The following is a 15,664-nucleotide window of genomic DNA, read 5'->3' on the forward strand; positions in this document are numbered from 1 at the left end:
TGGAAGTTCTATGTGGTAAGATTAAATATCCTGCTGACTTTTTGGTACTTGGTTCTGCTGCTAGTAAATATTGTCCTATCATTTTTGGCAGACCTTTTTTAAATACTTGTGGAGCTATTATATATTGCAAGAAAGAGAAAATTTTGACTAAATTTGCTGGTGAATCTTATGAGTTTAACTTCTCTAAATTTACCAAAACTCCTTATAAAGCTGATTAGCCTAATAATGATTTTAAAGTTGAACAGTGTGCATCTATTGCTCTTGCTCCTAGTAATCCTTTGCAGCAACATTTGGAGAATAGTGAGAGTGAAGCTTTTAGGGAAGAAAGAGATGAGCTTGATGAAATTTTCCTTCGTCAACCTATTCTTAAGCATGATTTACCGGTGGAAGATCTGGGTAGAACACCACCACCAAAGGAAGATCCTGTCTTTGATTTAAAACCATTGCCTGATAATCTTAAATATGCACATATTGATGATAAGAAAATATATCATGTTATTATTAGTTCTAAGCTTTCAGAGTTTGAAGAAGAAAGGTTATTGGAAATACTGAAGAAACACCGAGGTGCTATTGGCTACACTCTTGATGACTTGAAGGGGATTTCTCCCTCTATTTGCCAACACGCCATTAATATGGAAGATGATGCGAAGCCTGTTGTTGAACCTCAGCGTCGTCTAATTCCTAAGATGAAGGATGTGGTAAGAAATGAGGTATTAAGACTCCTTGAAGCTGGTATTATATATCCTATTGCTGATAGTAGATGGGTTAGTCCTGTGCATTGTGTTCCTAAGAAAGGAGGAATGACTGTTGTGCCTAATGATAATGATGAGCTCATACCTCAAAGAGTAGTTGTAGGGTATAGAATGTGCATTGATTATCGAAAAGTTAATAAGGTTACTAAGAAAGATCATTACCCTTTCCCTTTTATTGATCAAATGTTAGAAAGGTTATCTAAAAATACTCATTTTTGCTTTCTTGATGGTTATTCTGGGTTTTCACAAATTGCTGTTAAAACTAAATATCAAGAGAAAACCACTTTCACTTGTCCCTATGGAACTTATGCTTATAGGCGTATGCCTTTTGGTTTATGTAATGCTCCTGCTACTTTTCAAAGATGCATGTCTGCTATTTTTCATGGCTTTTGTGAGAGTATTGTAGAGGTATTCATGGACGATTTTTCCGTCTATGGAAATTCTTTTGATAATTGCTTGCGGAACCTTGATAAAGTTTTGCAGAGGTGTAAAGAAACTAACCTTGTTCTTAATTGGGAGAAATGCCACTTTATGGTTAATGAAGGAATTGTATTGGGACATAAAATTTCCGAGAGAGGTATTGAAGTTGATAGAGCTAAAGTTGAAGCCATTGAGAAGATGCCCTATCCTAGGGATGTTAAAGGTATTCGTAGTGTTCTTGGTCATGCTGGGTTTTATAGGAGGTTTATTAAAGACTTCTCTAAGATTTCGAAGCCTCTTACTAATCTTCTTCAAAAAGATGTGCCTTTTGTTTTTGATGATGATTGTAAGGAAGTTTTTGAAACTCTAAAGAAAGCCTTAACAACTGCCCCTATAGTTGAACCTCCTGATTGGAACTTACCATTTGAAATTATGTGTGATGCTAGTGATTTTGCTGTAGGCGCTGTTCTTGGACAGCGAGTAGATAAAAAACTGAATGTTATTCATTATGCTAGTAAAACTCTTGATGCTGCTCAAAGAAATTATGCTACTACTGAAAAGGAATTGTTAGCTGTAGTCTTTGCTTGTGATAAGTTTAGATCTTATATCGTTGATTCAAAAGTTACTATTCATACTGATCATGCTGCAATTAGATACCTTATGACAAAGAAAGATGCTAAGCCAAGGCTTATTAGATGGGTACTTCTTTTGCAAGAATTTGATCTGCATATTGTAGATAGGAAAGGTGCTGATAATCCTGTTGCTGATAATTTGTCTAGATTGGAAAATATTGCTTATGATCCTGTTCCTGTTAATGATAGTTTTCCAAATGAACAATTGGCTGTAATAAAGGTGAGTTCGCGAGACAATCCTTGGTATGCTGATTATGCTAACTTTATTGTTTCCAAGTACTTGCCTCCAACCTTTTCAGCTCAGCGAAGGAGGAAATTCTTTTATGACTTGAGGCATTATTTTTGGGATGACCCACACTTATATAAAGAAGGAGTGGATGGTATTCTGCGAAGATGTGTTCCCGAATATGAGCAACAAGAGATATTGAGTAAATGTCATGGGAGTGCTTATGGAGGACATCACGCCGGAGATAGAACCGCGCAAAAGGTTCTACAATCAGGTTTTTATTGGCCAACTCTCTTCAAAGATGCAAGGAAGTTTATTTTATCTTGTGATGAATGTCAAAGGGTTGGTAATATCTCCAGACGCAATGAAATGCCTATGAATTATACTCTTGTTATTGAACCGTTTGATTGTTGGGGATTTGACTTCATGGGACCTTTTCCCTCTTCAGAAGGTAACACTCATATACTTGTTGCTGTTGATTATGTTACTAAATGGGTGGAAGCTATACCTACAAAAAGTGCTGATGGTGAGACCTCTTTAAGAATGCTTTTAGACATTATTTTTCCTAGATTTGGAGTTCCTAGATATATTATGACAGATGGAGGTTCTCATTTTATTCATGGTGGTTTTAGAAAAACTCTTGCTAAATATGGTATTAATCATAGAATTGCTTCCGCTTATCATCCTCAAACTAGTGGGCAAGTAGAACTATCAAATAGAGAAATTAAATCTATCTTGCAAAAGACTGTTAATAAAACTAGAAAGAATTGGGCTAGTAAATTGAAGGAAGCACTATGGGCTTATAGAACTGCTTATAAAAACCCCATGGGAATGTCACCTTATAAAATGGTTTATGGAAAAGCTTGTCATTTACCTTTAGAACTAGAGCACAAAGCTTATTGGGCTGTTAGAGAACTAAACAAAGATCCTAAACTAGCCGGTGATAAGAGGTTGTTGCAATTAAGTTCTCTAGATGAATGGAGAAGTGAAGCTTATGAAAATGCTAAACTCTTTAAAGAGAAAGTTAAGAAATGGCATGATAGAAGGATTATCAAAAGAGAATTTAATATTGGGGATAAAGTCCTATTGTATCGGTCTCGTCTCAGATTCTTTGCTGGGAAATTACTCTCGAAATGGGAAGGACCATATGTTGTTGAGGAGGTGTATCGTTCAGGAGCAATTAAAATTAGTTCCCTCCAAGGCAATGCCACGCAAGTGGTGAATGGACAAAGACTCAAGCATTATATCTCAGGTGATTCTTATAATGTAGATGTTGATGTTATTCGAGTGGAAACACCAGAGGCTTTCATCAAAGGTCAAATTGACAGTCCGCCAGAACTCGACTTTGAATAGGTCACAGTACAGGTAATAAAAAGTTCGCGATTTGCTTTCCGAACAATGTTTTTGCTGTTTTTGGAAAATATGAAAAATTACGAGATCAAAACGGAGTGGAGGAGACGCACGAGGGCGTGCCCCCATAGGCCGGTGCGGCCAGGCCTTGGCCCGCGCCGCCCTATGAGCTGGCCGCCTCGTCGCCCCTTTCCGACTCTGGTTCGACCTGGTACTTTCCGTTTGTCATAAAAAATCCTGCTATATAATCCCCCGGACCCCTAGAGGTCCGTATATCGTTTTCTCGACGTGTTTTGTTTCGAGCTGTTTCTGCCAGGTTCTATTTTCAATTTAGGAGCACCATGGCCTCCAACAATAAGGGCAAGGGGCTTTCGGATGAAGATATTCAAGATCCCGAGTGGAAAGAGGTGGACGAGAGCGTCAAGAAAGAAGATGAAGAAGAAGTGGAGGAAGACTCGCGCGCATACCCGCGTGCTACCGTCGCAAGCATCAAAGTGGTGGATAACCCTTTTAGTGCAAACAGGAGCGCAAGAATTCGCACCGGAGGAAGGTTCCCACGTCATTACCTAGCTCCAAAGACATCACTTACCATCCCTTCCGCAATCTAATCTACAATAATCAAATTGAAAGGACTCCCAAGGCGGCATTGCCTAGCAATTGGGATATAGATCGTTCTAACACTGCAGGAAGGACGAAGCCTGAAGCTGAAGGGTGGGGAAATAACTCCAAGAATTGGGACTCGCCGTCGGACATACTTCTTAATCGCGTCGAGCACAATTCGGAGATGATCCGCAACCTCATGTACAAGATTGATGAGCTTCAGGAGCTTGTGGAGAAGCTTGTCAGGAATTCATCACCACCATCGCCAAAGGAGTAATTCATGATCGGTATTGGCATCCCCTTGGTTTGTTCCAAGCTTGGGGGAGTGCCGCGGTATCACATCATCACTACCTTTTACCTTTTTACTATCAAGTAGTGTCATATCATGAGTAGGGAAGTTATCATATAAGATGGGTTGTAGTGTGGAAGTATCTCTCCTTTAGTTGGTTGTCTATGTATCCCTTGGTGTGAGGTATCGTTATGAAATATTAATGAGAAGTCTTATCATTTACATATTGCACACCTTATTTTAGTTTGCAATTTCTATTATATGATTGATCTTGATTTTAGTATTGGTACCACTTTGGGAGCATTGAGTAAATCTATTTGGTTTTGGCAAACTTAGCATTGGTCAATAGCAACAACACCTTGAGGTTTAAGTAGAAAAGAGAAATATATATAGTTGTTTCATTGTCTTCCTTTCTTGTTAGCTCATAGCTTATTATTCTGAAGTTAAAATTGTTTGTGCTTACAAGAAAGATGCATGATTGTTTCTATCACATGTATATTCGTTTGTTTCCCTCAACTTTTGTGCTTGCTAATTAACCTTGCTAGCCAAAGGCCTGTACTGAGAGGGAATGCTTCTCGTGCATCCAAACCTCAACCCAAACCTATGCCATTTGTGTCCACCATATCTACCTACTACATGGTATTTCTCCTCCATTCCAAAGTAAATTGCTTGAGTGCTACCTTTAAAATTTCTATCCTTTACCTCTGCAATATATAGCTCATGGGACAAATAGCTTAAAAACTATCGTGGTGAAGAATATGTACTTATGTGTCTTATTTCTTAGTAAGTTGCTTGTTGAGCGGTAACCATGTTTTCTGGGGACGCCATCAACTCTTTTACCTTTGTTGAATATCATGTGAGTTGCTATGCATGTTCGTCTTGTCTGAAGTAAGGGCGGTTTTCACAATCAAATGGTTTGAGTATGCATACTGTTAGAGAAGAACATTGGGCCGCTAACTAAAGCCATGATTCATGGTGGAAGTTTCAGTATGGACAGCTAATCCTCAATCTCTTATGAGAATAATAATTGTTGTTGAATGCTTATGCATTAAAGAGGAGTCCTGTCGTGGTATCGTCACGGCATATGCCATAGGGTGGCTAATCGAAGTGGTTCCTGAGAGATCTCACGGCGGTATCCGGAAGCGGGTATGGGCACGAGCGACACGGCGACGTACCCAGGTTCGAGGCCCTCCGATGGAGGTAAAACCTCTACTCCTGCTGTGAGTGTATATGATGGTCACACAGTACAAGGTTGCTCCTTGAGCTGTGTCCGGCTGGCCCTGAGAGGCTAAGGGAGACGATGGTCTCTCTCACAGGGCAGCTCTGTAGGTAGGTGAAAGCAATAAATGATCGATCCTCCCTACACCAGAGGGGTAGTGCGGCTTATATAGGCACCGGCACTTTACACATAGGACCCTAGAGTCTACTGGCCGGCTTGGCCGGCTTCGGCTTCCGCTCCTTCCCGAGGCGGTGACGTCAGGAGTGGTTGAGCATCGTGGCCTGTCCCATCCGGCTGCCACGGTCAGCGGTATGGAGGAGGTGTCCCTGTCGCCGTCGTCGGCGCCGTAGCCTGTACGGATCGTCGTAAGCCCTGACGGCCTGTCCATCGCGCGGCACTATTTCTCCACAGTGCCCCGCGTTTTACGGAAGATGGAGTCAGCGTGGACTTTAGGAGCCCGGATCACCAACCCGGTTCCTTCCAGTGCAAGACTCGCCAGCCTCGAGTCGGTCTGAGGTTCAAGCCCCAGTCGGATATGGCTTGTAGAAGCCGGCCCAGCTACAGCATTGGTGGCCGTAGCCAGGCCGACTAGGACCTAGGAGCCAGCCGGCTTCCGGACCAGCCGGCCACGGCGCCCGGCCGCTGCACCTCAGCCGGCCTTGCCGCGAGCCGGCCGGTGGCCAGCCGGTTGCTCCGCGTCCATTGCCCTACCCGGGTCTTCCCCGACATTAGCCCCGAAGCGGCAAGGTCCTGCGCCCAGAAGGACCTAGGCAGGTTTTCCTGGCTTCTCGAGGATATTAGACGGCACTTGGAGGGGCCGACTGAGAATTTCCATTCAGCCGGCTGCGCCCTCATCCGGCTCGTTCCTGCCGGCTGCTTCTAGCCGGCCGCGTTTTAAACTTGTGGCGGTTTTTGCTTTCTCGCAAGATCTGATGGCGCCGCCGCCGTGGTGTTGAATTTTGGCTTGTGTGGTACTTTTTGTCCGGCTCCCGCGTGCGGCGCGCCGGAGTCTCCGCCGCCTCGGGTCCCGCGCCCGACTTGACGGGTTCGACGCCCGGCCCGGTGGTCGGTTTGTCTGGTCACATCAAAGTTCCCCCGGATCCGGTGCGGTAGTGGGCGACGTGGTGTGGCCGTTTTCGGTAACCGTCGTGGACGTGGGAGGAGTTACGGCGCAGTTACGGCGCAGTAAATCCGGCGACGTGGGAGGAGTTACGGCCCACGACCGCCACTTGGAGGCCAGCCGCCCGCGTCGGGTGGCTATAAATGCCGCGGGGGGGGGCGCCCCGAGGCGGCCACTTGCCATTTCTTCTTCCTCGCGCTCTTGCCCCCATCGCTATCCTCTGCGCGCTCGAGCTCGCTGCTGCTCCGGCGAACATCTTCCGCTGGCGAACTCCGGCGGGCGAATCTCCACCGATCCGCCGCCGCCACCCCGCCAATCCGGCGCCACGGGGCCGCGCGTCTCGACGGAGCGTCCTCAGCCGCCGCTGTCGCCGCCGCGGTCGCAAGGTTCTTCCTCGCCGTTCAGCCTCTCCTGGTCATCTTCTTCCTCGACCTCGTCAATGGCGTCCCCCAGTGGATCGTGGAGGGCTCCTACATGCGGGAGGACGACATCGAGCGCCTGGTACGCCTCCGGCGAGTCCCGCGGTCGGTCATCACGCGGGTGCTCCGGCGAGGAGACGGAGCCCGAGCCGAGGAACGGCGAGCGCGTCGTCTTTGGCGCGCACCTCGACCGCGGGCTGGGTCTGCCGGCTTCGCCGTTCTTTCGGCAATTCCTCGACCACTTCGGCCTTCAGCCGCACCACCTGCCGGCCAACGCGTGCGTCCTCCTGAGCTGCTTCGTAGCGTTCATGGAGGCTTACGCCGGCTTGTGGCCCGACATCGACTTCTGGAGCCGGCTCTTCTTCTTGAAGGCGCAGACCAACGACGGTCGCCTGCGAGCCTGCGGCGCCGCCTCGATCTACACCCGGCCGGGTACGCCTTTCCCCAAGATCCCCACCGTCGACTCGGTGAAGAACTGGCAAATGTCATTCTTCTACGTGCGCAACGAGGGGAGCTCGTCGACCGGATCAACCTGCCGGAGTTCAATCCGGCTCCTCCGATCGGCCGGATCAACTGGAGCCACAACGCCCGCTCGACGGACCAGAACGCCGAGGTGAACCTGCTCGGGATCTCCCGGCGACAGCCACCGCAGCGGGCTGACCGCCGAAGATCTTCTCGCACCATCGCCGAGCGCCGGGTGCTGCCGCTCCAGATGCGCACCCACAAGATCGGGCACATGTCCGGCCGGTTCGATCCGAACCGGACGTCCAAGGCGCCGCTCACCAAGGCCCAGGTGGCCAGCCGGGTGAACCACATCACCAAGGCGAACTTGGCGGAGGATCGGAGCTACGGGCTGGCGCCTGCGACAGGAACCATCCACCGGCGCGGGTAAGCTTCGAGTCTTTGCCATTTTCCGGCTTGCGGCTGCGAGGCCGACTTCTTTTTCTTCTCGCCGACTTCCGGCTTGTCATATGCTCATGCTTTTCTGTCTTTCTAGGTTTGAGCGCCGAACGCCGAGGACGGCGACCGGCGGCGACGAAGAGGTGGACGCCGGATCTCGTCGATCCGGCTGACCAAGCCGGCGACCATGCCGGTGACGACGATCTGCCGCAGGCGCCTGATCTAGGCGGCCAGGGGGAGCACAATCCGCCCCCTTCACCAGAGCACCAGGAGGAGGAGGAGGAGCCGGCGACGTCCGGCACGGGGCCAATCCCCGCCGTGCCTCTGCGCTCGAGGCCGCCAAGCACCACGGCGACTTCGGCGCCCAAGGGCACGAAACGAGCCGGCTCCACCGCCGCCTTGGAGGCGAAGGCGAAGAAACAGCGCCGGCAGCAGCCGAAGAAGGTCCCGGAGCAAGCCGGGTGAGTTCTCTTTCTCTTTTTCTTGTTTGATTCCTTTTCTTTCCTTACTTTTATGCTTATTATCTTTCTGTTTATCCGGCTAGGGCCCCTATCAAGTTTGCTCAGGGCGGCGGCTCCCGGCAAGCTCCACGCGTGGTGTCGCCGCTTCCGCGCCAGAGGAGGGAGCAGACGCCGCAACCTTCCTCGCGCGCACCTACGCCGCCGCCGCCTGCGACAGGGGCTTCTTCCTTTGCCGTGCCGCTGGCCTCCGCGCCAGATCGCGGCACGCGGGTCGAGCCAACGCGGCAGCCGACGCTGGACGACATGTTCCCGCGCCGGACGCCTCTTCTGGCCGCTGGGGCCGGGCGGGGCATGCCGCCTTCAGCCGGGGCCGGAGCCGGCGGGGCTGCTCCTAGGACTGGCGGCGCGGGGGCCGCGCCGCTGCGGCCGGAGCCGGCAGCAGGCCCACCGTGGTGGAGTTGGACGAGAGTCCGGAGGGGCGCCCTGTGCGCCGGAGACAACCGGGCCGGCTGGGCCATCCGCTGCGCCCGGAGCGACGCCGCCGCCTCGGCCGACGAGGGACGAGCCAACCAGGCAGGAGCCGGCGAGGGACGAGCCGGCGCGCACGGAGGGCGCCGACTCGCACGCGCTGGTGAGGACGGAGGGCGCAGCGGGCCCGTCTGAGGGCCTTCATGTGGCCAAGGGTGCCCGGCTGGTGGCTGTGCCATCCGCCTCCGACTCCAGCTTTGGCTCGGCAGGAACCATGGAGAGGGCATGGCATCAGGCGAACTCCTGCGAGGTACTCAGCCGGGAGGGGCAGCCTGGCACGGCGCCCATGAAGATGCTCTTCTCCGGCTATCGGGCCAGCCTCAAGACCAAGGCCGCCGAGACCCTTGCCCAGCTGGCGACGCTGGAGGATGCTGAGAAGGTGTGTTTTCTTTTCTTTTGCAATTTTCTTGTTCTGGTAGCCCTCCGAGACGTGGGCCGGCTGCCTGAAGCCAGTCCAGGTCTTGTCTAAGCAACTGATTCTTTCAGACGGTTGAGGAGCGGCGCACCTTCTTGTACAACCAGGTGGTGACCAGCTACCACAAGGCTAAGATCGAGCGAGCCGGCTTGGCTCGCGAGCTGGAGGCTGTCAAGGGTAAGCTCTACGCTTCTTTCGACTTGATGTCTTGTTTCTTTCTTAATCTTGGTTGGCTGACATTTCTTTCCGGCCGCCTCGCAGTTGAGGCCGCCAAGGTCCCGCAGCTGGAGTCGGATCTCCGAGCCGCTCGCGCGCAGTGCGCCGAGAGCGAGGAGGCGGGCCGATCTGCCGCAGCCAAGCTCAAGCTGGCTGAGCAGGAGCTGACACGGCTGCGCCTGCTGGAGAAGAACCACATCACCGAGCTCAACTCCCTCAGGACGGCGGAGAAGGAGAAGGTGGATGATCTGAGCCGGCGGCTGTCGGAGGTGGAGAAGCAGCGGCTTGTGCTGCAGGAGGAGGTCACTGCCAAGTCCACAGAGCTGACGGCTACCGCCAAACGCTGGACTGATGACTTTAGCGCGCTTGATCGCGGCTTGGCGGGTGAGTGCATCTTTATGTTCCTACCCTGTGCCGGCTTTCGGCTGTCGATCGCCGACTTTCGTTGGTAGCCGGCAGCAGAAACTTCTGATTTTTCGATATCTCCATCTTCGGGCTGGGGCGATCGGTTCTTGCGGCTGCCGCCGAGCTTTTTTCTTTTTACTTCGAAATCTCCATTTTCGGGCTGGGGGCAGTCGGTTCTTGCCGGCTGCCGCCAGGCTTACTTTAGAGCTTCGGAATCTCCATCTTCGGGCTGGGGGCAGTCGGTTCTTGCCGGCTGCCGCCAGGCTTACTTTAGGACTTCGAAAATTTGCATTTTTCAGCTTATTTCGGCTTTGATGGCTTCTGACATGCTTCTTCTTCTTCAGCGGCCTTCCCTGAGACGCAGGAGGCGGCTTTGGCAGCCGTCGGCGCCGCACGTGACTCCAGGAGGCAGGAGACTGGCGAGGGCAGCTCGGAGTACTTCTCCATGGAGGACCACCTGGCGTCCATGGCCGCCCGCATCGAGCCCGTCACCCAGCTCGGCTGGGAGTTGCGGAAAGCGGCTGAAGAGCTGGTGCCCATGCTATGGCCTGGGGAGGCGGTGCCGCAAGACATCTCCGGCCTCATCTCCGCGATGGAGCGGGCGCCGGACCGCTTCCTCGACTGGAAGGAGTCGGCCACGCGCGCCGGTGCCGACATGGCGCTGTCCTTCGTCCTCTCCTGGTACAACGAGGTGGACCTGGGGCAGCTGGAGTCCCGGCGAGCCGGCGTGGAGACCAAGCTCCCAGCCGATCTCAAGGCCGCCCGCCTCGCTCGAGCCAGCACCATCGCCGAGTTCGTCGACAAGACCCTCTTCGTCGCGGATCCGAACCCTCCTCCATCCAATGATGAAGAATACATGGATGAGGAGGAGGCGGAAGACGTGCCTGAGGACGACCCGGCCGCCGGCTCCACTGATGCCCCTCCGGCTTAGATTTCCTGCTTTTCAGTTGTTCTTTTGCAAGACAATTTATTAAATCCCCGGGATGCCGGGTGCAGATGTAAGACAATATTATCGCCTTTTATTAAGTCACACTTTAGTGTGTTTGTTAATCATTTGTGTGCCGATTTGCTTTCTTTCGACTCGTTCGCTTTTTCCCATCCGCCCCACTCTTTGGCTGTGCCCTTGCCGGTCGTACGTCCGACTTGCGATCCGTCGCCGGATCAAGAGCGGGCCGCTGGGTGAGGCCGACAGTATTTCAGTCGAACGAGCTGAATTCGGCAATCCGGCACTTTATGAAAAGTTGCAAGTCAACTCGCTTTTACTCTTTCCCTTAGTCGTTTTTCGCGTGCCGGCTCCCTAGGCCTTACTCCCGCCAGCCGGGACAGCCGGGTTGCGGTCCGTAGCTGGATCGGAAGCCGGCTGTCGGAAACCGGATCACGTTATCGAGCCGGCCGCGTGAGAGGGTTCAAGCCAATTGGCGAAACAAGGTAAAGTACGCGAAAAACTTGTCGGAAACGGCGCTCTTGGCGCAAGCTTTTTCATAACTTGCAAAAGGGATACAAGGGATACATACATTCCTGCTCTCATGTGTAAAATGGGCGGAGTAACCTGACATTCCAGGGACGTTTAGTCTCCTCGTCAGCCTTGTCCGGCTTGTTTTTCTTAGCCTCTTGGGCATCTATGAGATAGTAGGAATCATTGCCTACCGCCTTGCTCACGATGAAGGGACCCTCCCATGGGGATGACGATTTATGCTGTCCGGCTGTCCTCTGGATCAGCCGGAGCACTAGGTCTCCTTCTCGGAATGCTAAGGGCTGGACCTTCCGGCTGTGATAGCGTCGGAGGCTTTGCTGGTAGATGGTAGATCTAGACTCAGCCAGCAGCCGGGCCTCTTCGACCAGGTCGACTCCATCTTCGCGAGCTTCTTTGGCTTCGGCTTCGTGTAGAGCTTGATCCTTGGCGCGTCATGCTCGATATCGATCGGCAAGACGGCTTCGGCCCCGTATACGAGGAAAAATGGTGTGAAGCCGCCCGAGCGGTTTGTCGTTGTGCGCAGGCTCCACAGCACATTGGGCAGCTCCTCAATCCAGCAGCCGGCTGCTCGCTCGAGCGGCTCCACCAGCCGGGGCCGGATGCCGGCTAGGACTAAGCCGTTAGCCTTTTCCACTTGTCCGTTGGACTCTGGGTGTGCCACAGAAGATAGGGCCATCCGGATCCCCATTTCCCCGCAATAGCGAGAGAAGATGCCTTGGGAGAAGTTGGTGCCGTTGTCGGTGATGATGGTGTGGGGGTAGCCGAATCTCACAATGATCTCCTTGAGGAATGTGACGGCTGTGGACCCGTCCAGTTTCTTGATTGGCTTGGCTTCGATCCACTTGGTGAATTTGTCAATCATCACCAAGAGGTGTGTCATGCCGCCTCGCTGTTCTGAATGGGCCCACCATATCCAAGCCCCATACGGCAAATGGCCATGTGATGGGGATGGTTTTCAAGGCGGAAGCCGGCTGGTGTCTTTGCTTTGCGAAGCGCTGACAGCCGTTGCACTTCTTCACCAAATCTTCTGCGTCTCTCGAGCGCTAGCCGGCGATAAAGCCGTGCCGGAAGGCTTTGGCCACTATGGCTCTAGATGAGGCGTGATGTCCGCACTCTCCTTGATGGATTTCCCGTAGGAGTTCAATCCCTTCAGCCGGCTCGACGCACCGCTGGAACACCCCACTTACGCTGCGTTTGTACAGCTGGTGGTTGATGATGGTATAGGCCTTGGCCCTTCTCTCAATCTGCCTGGCCTGGACTCTATCGTCGGGCAGCACACCGTCGGTGAGGTAGGAGAGGAACTCTTGTGCCCATGAAGGTACGCATTTTATCTCGAATACGCTGACCAACAGGGCCTCCGCGTGGGAGCTTCCGGATTCGACTGCATGGTCGCCGGGTCCGGCTTGCTAGCCGGCGGGTTCGGCTTGTTAGCCCCCGAGTTTGGCGATGAAGCCCCCGGGTTGGACTGAGAAGTCCCCGGGTTCGGCATGCTAGCCGGCGGGTTTGGCTTGTTAGCCCCCGACTTGGGCGGTGAAGCCCCCGGGTTCGGCTGAGCAGCCCCCGGGTCAGCCGGCACGAATATTGAATCCGAGTCCGGTGACGGTATGATGGACGGCTTCTTGAGGACCGCCAAGGCGATGCCCGGCGGAATGGCTTGCCGGGTTGAGCCAATCTTGGACAAGGCATCAGCCGCCTCGTTGTTTGCCCGTGGCACATGGTGGAATTCGCAGCCGTCGAAGAAGCCGGATAGCTGCTGGACGTGGAAGCGGTACGAGGCCATGTTGGCGTCCTTCGCGTCCCAGTCGCCAGATGCTTGCTGTATGACCAAGTCGGAGTCGCCGAAGCAAAGTATGCGGCGCACGCCAATCTCCTTGGCCAGCTTCAGCCCATGAATGAGCGCTTCATACTCCGCCACATTGTTGGATGCGGCGAAGTGGATCTGCAGGACGTAGTCCAGCCGGTCCCCCTTGGGGGAGGTGATGACGATGCCGGCTCCTAAGCCGTTGCGCATCTTCGAGCCGTCGAAGTGCATCTTCCAATGTGTGGAATCCGGCACAGGCGGCAGGTACTGCATCTCGGCCCAGTCGACGAAGAAGTCGGCGAGGATCTGCGACTTGATGGCTGTGCGTGGCTCGTAGAGGATGGTGTGGGCGGCTAGCTCCAGGGCCCACTTGGCAACCCGGCCATTGGCATCCTTGCTGCCGATGATTTCCGCCAGAGGTGCTGTGGCGACCACCCTGATGGGATGTTCTTGAAAGTAATGCTTGAGCTTCTTGGCCGCCATGTAGACGCCGTAGGTGACCTTCTCAGTAGTGGGGGTAGTTTTGCTTCGGCGGGAGAGCACTTCGCTGAGGTAATAGACTGGGCGCTGGACCAGCTTCTCTCTGTTTTCGGCTTCTTTGCGCTCCACCACCAGGACAACGCTAACCACTCGGTTGGTGGCTGCGATGTACAACAGCATCGGCTCCATGGAAGCCGGCGTCGCAAGGATTGGCGCGGTTGAGAGCACGCGCTTCAAGTCACGGAAGGCTTCATCCGCCTGCGGTGACCAGACGAACTTGTCCGCCTTCTTCATTAGTTGATACAGGGGCAGTGCCTTCTCCCCCAGCCGGCTGACGAAGCGGCTCAAGGAGGCCAGGCAGCCAGCAAACTTCTCGGACGTCCTTGAGGCACTGCGGCAGTTCCATCTTCTCCAGGGCACTGATCTTGTCCGGGTTGGCTTCGATCCCTCGCTGAGAGACGAGGTAGCCAAGGAGCTGGCCAGACGGCACGCCGAATGTGCACTTGGCCGGGTTGAGCTTCATCCGGAATCTTCTCAGATTGGTGAAGGTTTCTCTCAGGTCGTCAAGGAGGGTAGGCATCTCCTTGGTTTTTACAACGACATCATCCACATATGCGTGAACATTTCTGCCGATTTGATCCTGCAAACACTTTTGCATGCACCTTTGGTAGGTGGCGCCTGCATTTTTCAAGCCGAATGGCATAGTCGTGTAGCAGTAAGCCCCGTACGGGGTAATGAACGAAGTCTTTATTTGATCAGCCGGATTCAAAGGAATCTGGTGGTAGCCTGAATAGGCATCTAGGAAAGACAACAGTTCACAGCCGGCAGTCGAGTCTATGACTTGATCTATGCGCGGCAGGGGGAAGGGGTCCTTCGGGCATGCCTTGTTCAGGCTGGTGTAGTCGATACACATGCGCCAGGAGCCGTTCTTCTTCAACACCAGGACCGGGTTCGCCAACCAGTCCGGGTGCAGCACTTCCATGATGAAGCCGGCAGCTAGGAGCCGGGCGATTTCTTCACCGATGGCCTTCCTTCGTTCTTCGGCGAAGCGCCTGAGAGGCTGCTTCACCGGCTTGGCTTCAGGCCGGACGTGGAGGTGGTGCTCAGCCAACTCCCTCGGCACACCCGGCATGTCTCTTGGAGTCCATGCGAAGATGTCCCGATTCTCACGGAGGAAGCTGGTGAGCTCGCTTTCCTATTTCTTGTTCAAGCCGGCACCGATGGTGACGAACTTGTCCGGCTGCGCCGGGTCCAGGAGGATCTTCTTGGTGTGGTCGGCCGGCTGGAAGTGAGTCGTCCCAGCCGGGTTGCCCGCAGCCGGCATGTCTGTCTGCGCGGCTTTGGCGAGGGCAACGGCGTCGTGGATGAGCTGCTTCTCGGTGGCGATGACCAGCGTTTGGGCCATTTTGGAGCTCTGCATGGCGCAGTCCATGGAGCGGCGATAGTCGCCGGCTACGGTGATGACCCCCTTGGGGCCAGGCAGCTTCATCTTCAGGTACCCATAGTGGGGCACCGCCATGAACTTGGTCAGGGCCGGCCTGCCCAGGAGCGCGTGGTAGGGACTCACGAGGTCCACCACCTCGAACTCGATTCTCTCGGTGCGGAAGTGGTCCGGCTTCCCGAACATCACCTCCAGCGTGATCCGGCCGATCGGCTGGCAGCAATGGCCTGGCACGATGCCATGGAAGACGGTGGGGGTGGGGCGCAACTCGGCCTCCTGGATGCCCAGCTTGCGGGCGGTGTCGCGGTAGAGGATGTTGATGCTGCTGCCGCCGTCGATAAGGACGCGCGAAAAACGCACGCTGCGCCGGGTTGTGCCGATGGTGGGGTCGAGGACCATGGCGTAGCTGCCCGGCTTCGGCAGGACAGCCGGTGTGTCGCGGCGATCCAAAGTGATGGCCTGCTCCGACCAGTTTAGGTACTGGGGGACCGGCGGTATGACCGCGTTGACCTCGAG

General features: G+C 53.7%; 1 protein-coding gene across 1 annotated transcript; it reads left to right on the plus strand.

The window, feature by feature from the left end:
• The first annotated feature begins 8,846 nt into the window (after positions 1-8,846).
• On the plus strand, positions 8,847-11,002 carry LOC127337996 (uncharacterized). Its single transcript, XM_051364298.2, has 4 exons — positions 8,847-9,295; positions 9,403-9,508; positions 9,593-9,931; positions 10,297-11,002. The coding sequence occupies exons 1-4, from the start codon at positions 9,131-9,133 to the stop codon at positions 10,881-10,883; spliced, it is 1,197 nt and encodes a 398-aa protein (XP_051220258.2). The 5' UTR covers positions 8,847-9,130; the 3' UTR covers positions 10,884-11,002.
• Positions 11,003-15,664: the final 4,662 nt, after the last annotated feature.

Source organism: Lolium perenne, chromosome 1, assembly GCF_019359855.2.
Source record: "Lolium perenne isolate Kyuss_39 chromosome 1, Kyuss_2.0, whole genome shotgun sequence".
In the NCBI taxonomy this organism is placed as follows: domain Eukaryota; kingdom Viridiplantae; phylum Streptophyta; class Magnoliopsida; order Poales; family Poaceae; genus Lolium; species Lolium perenne.

What these genes read in the sequence shown, in the direction of transcription:
- LOC127337996 (XM_051364298.2), top strand. Translation starts at nt 9,131, where the DNA reads ATGGAGAGGGCATGGCATCAGGCGAACTCCTGCGAGGTACTCAGCCGG. An exon ending in CGAGCTGGAGGCTGTCAAGG is followed by an intron (nt 9,509 to 9,592) that starts GTAAGCTCTACG and finishes GCCGCCTCGCAG; the next exon opens with TTGAGGCCGCCAAGGTCCCG. An exon ending in GCTTGATCGCGGCTTGGCGG is followed by an intron (nt 9,932 to 10,296) that starts GTGAGTGCATCT and finishes CTTCTTCTTCAG; the next exon opens with CGGCCTTCCCTGAGACGCAG.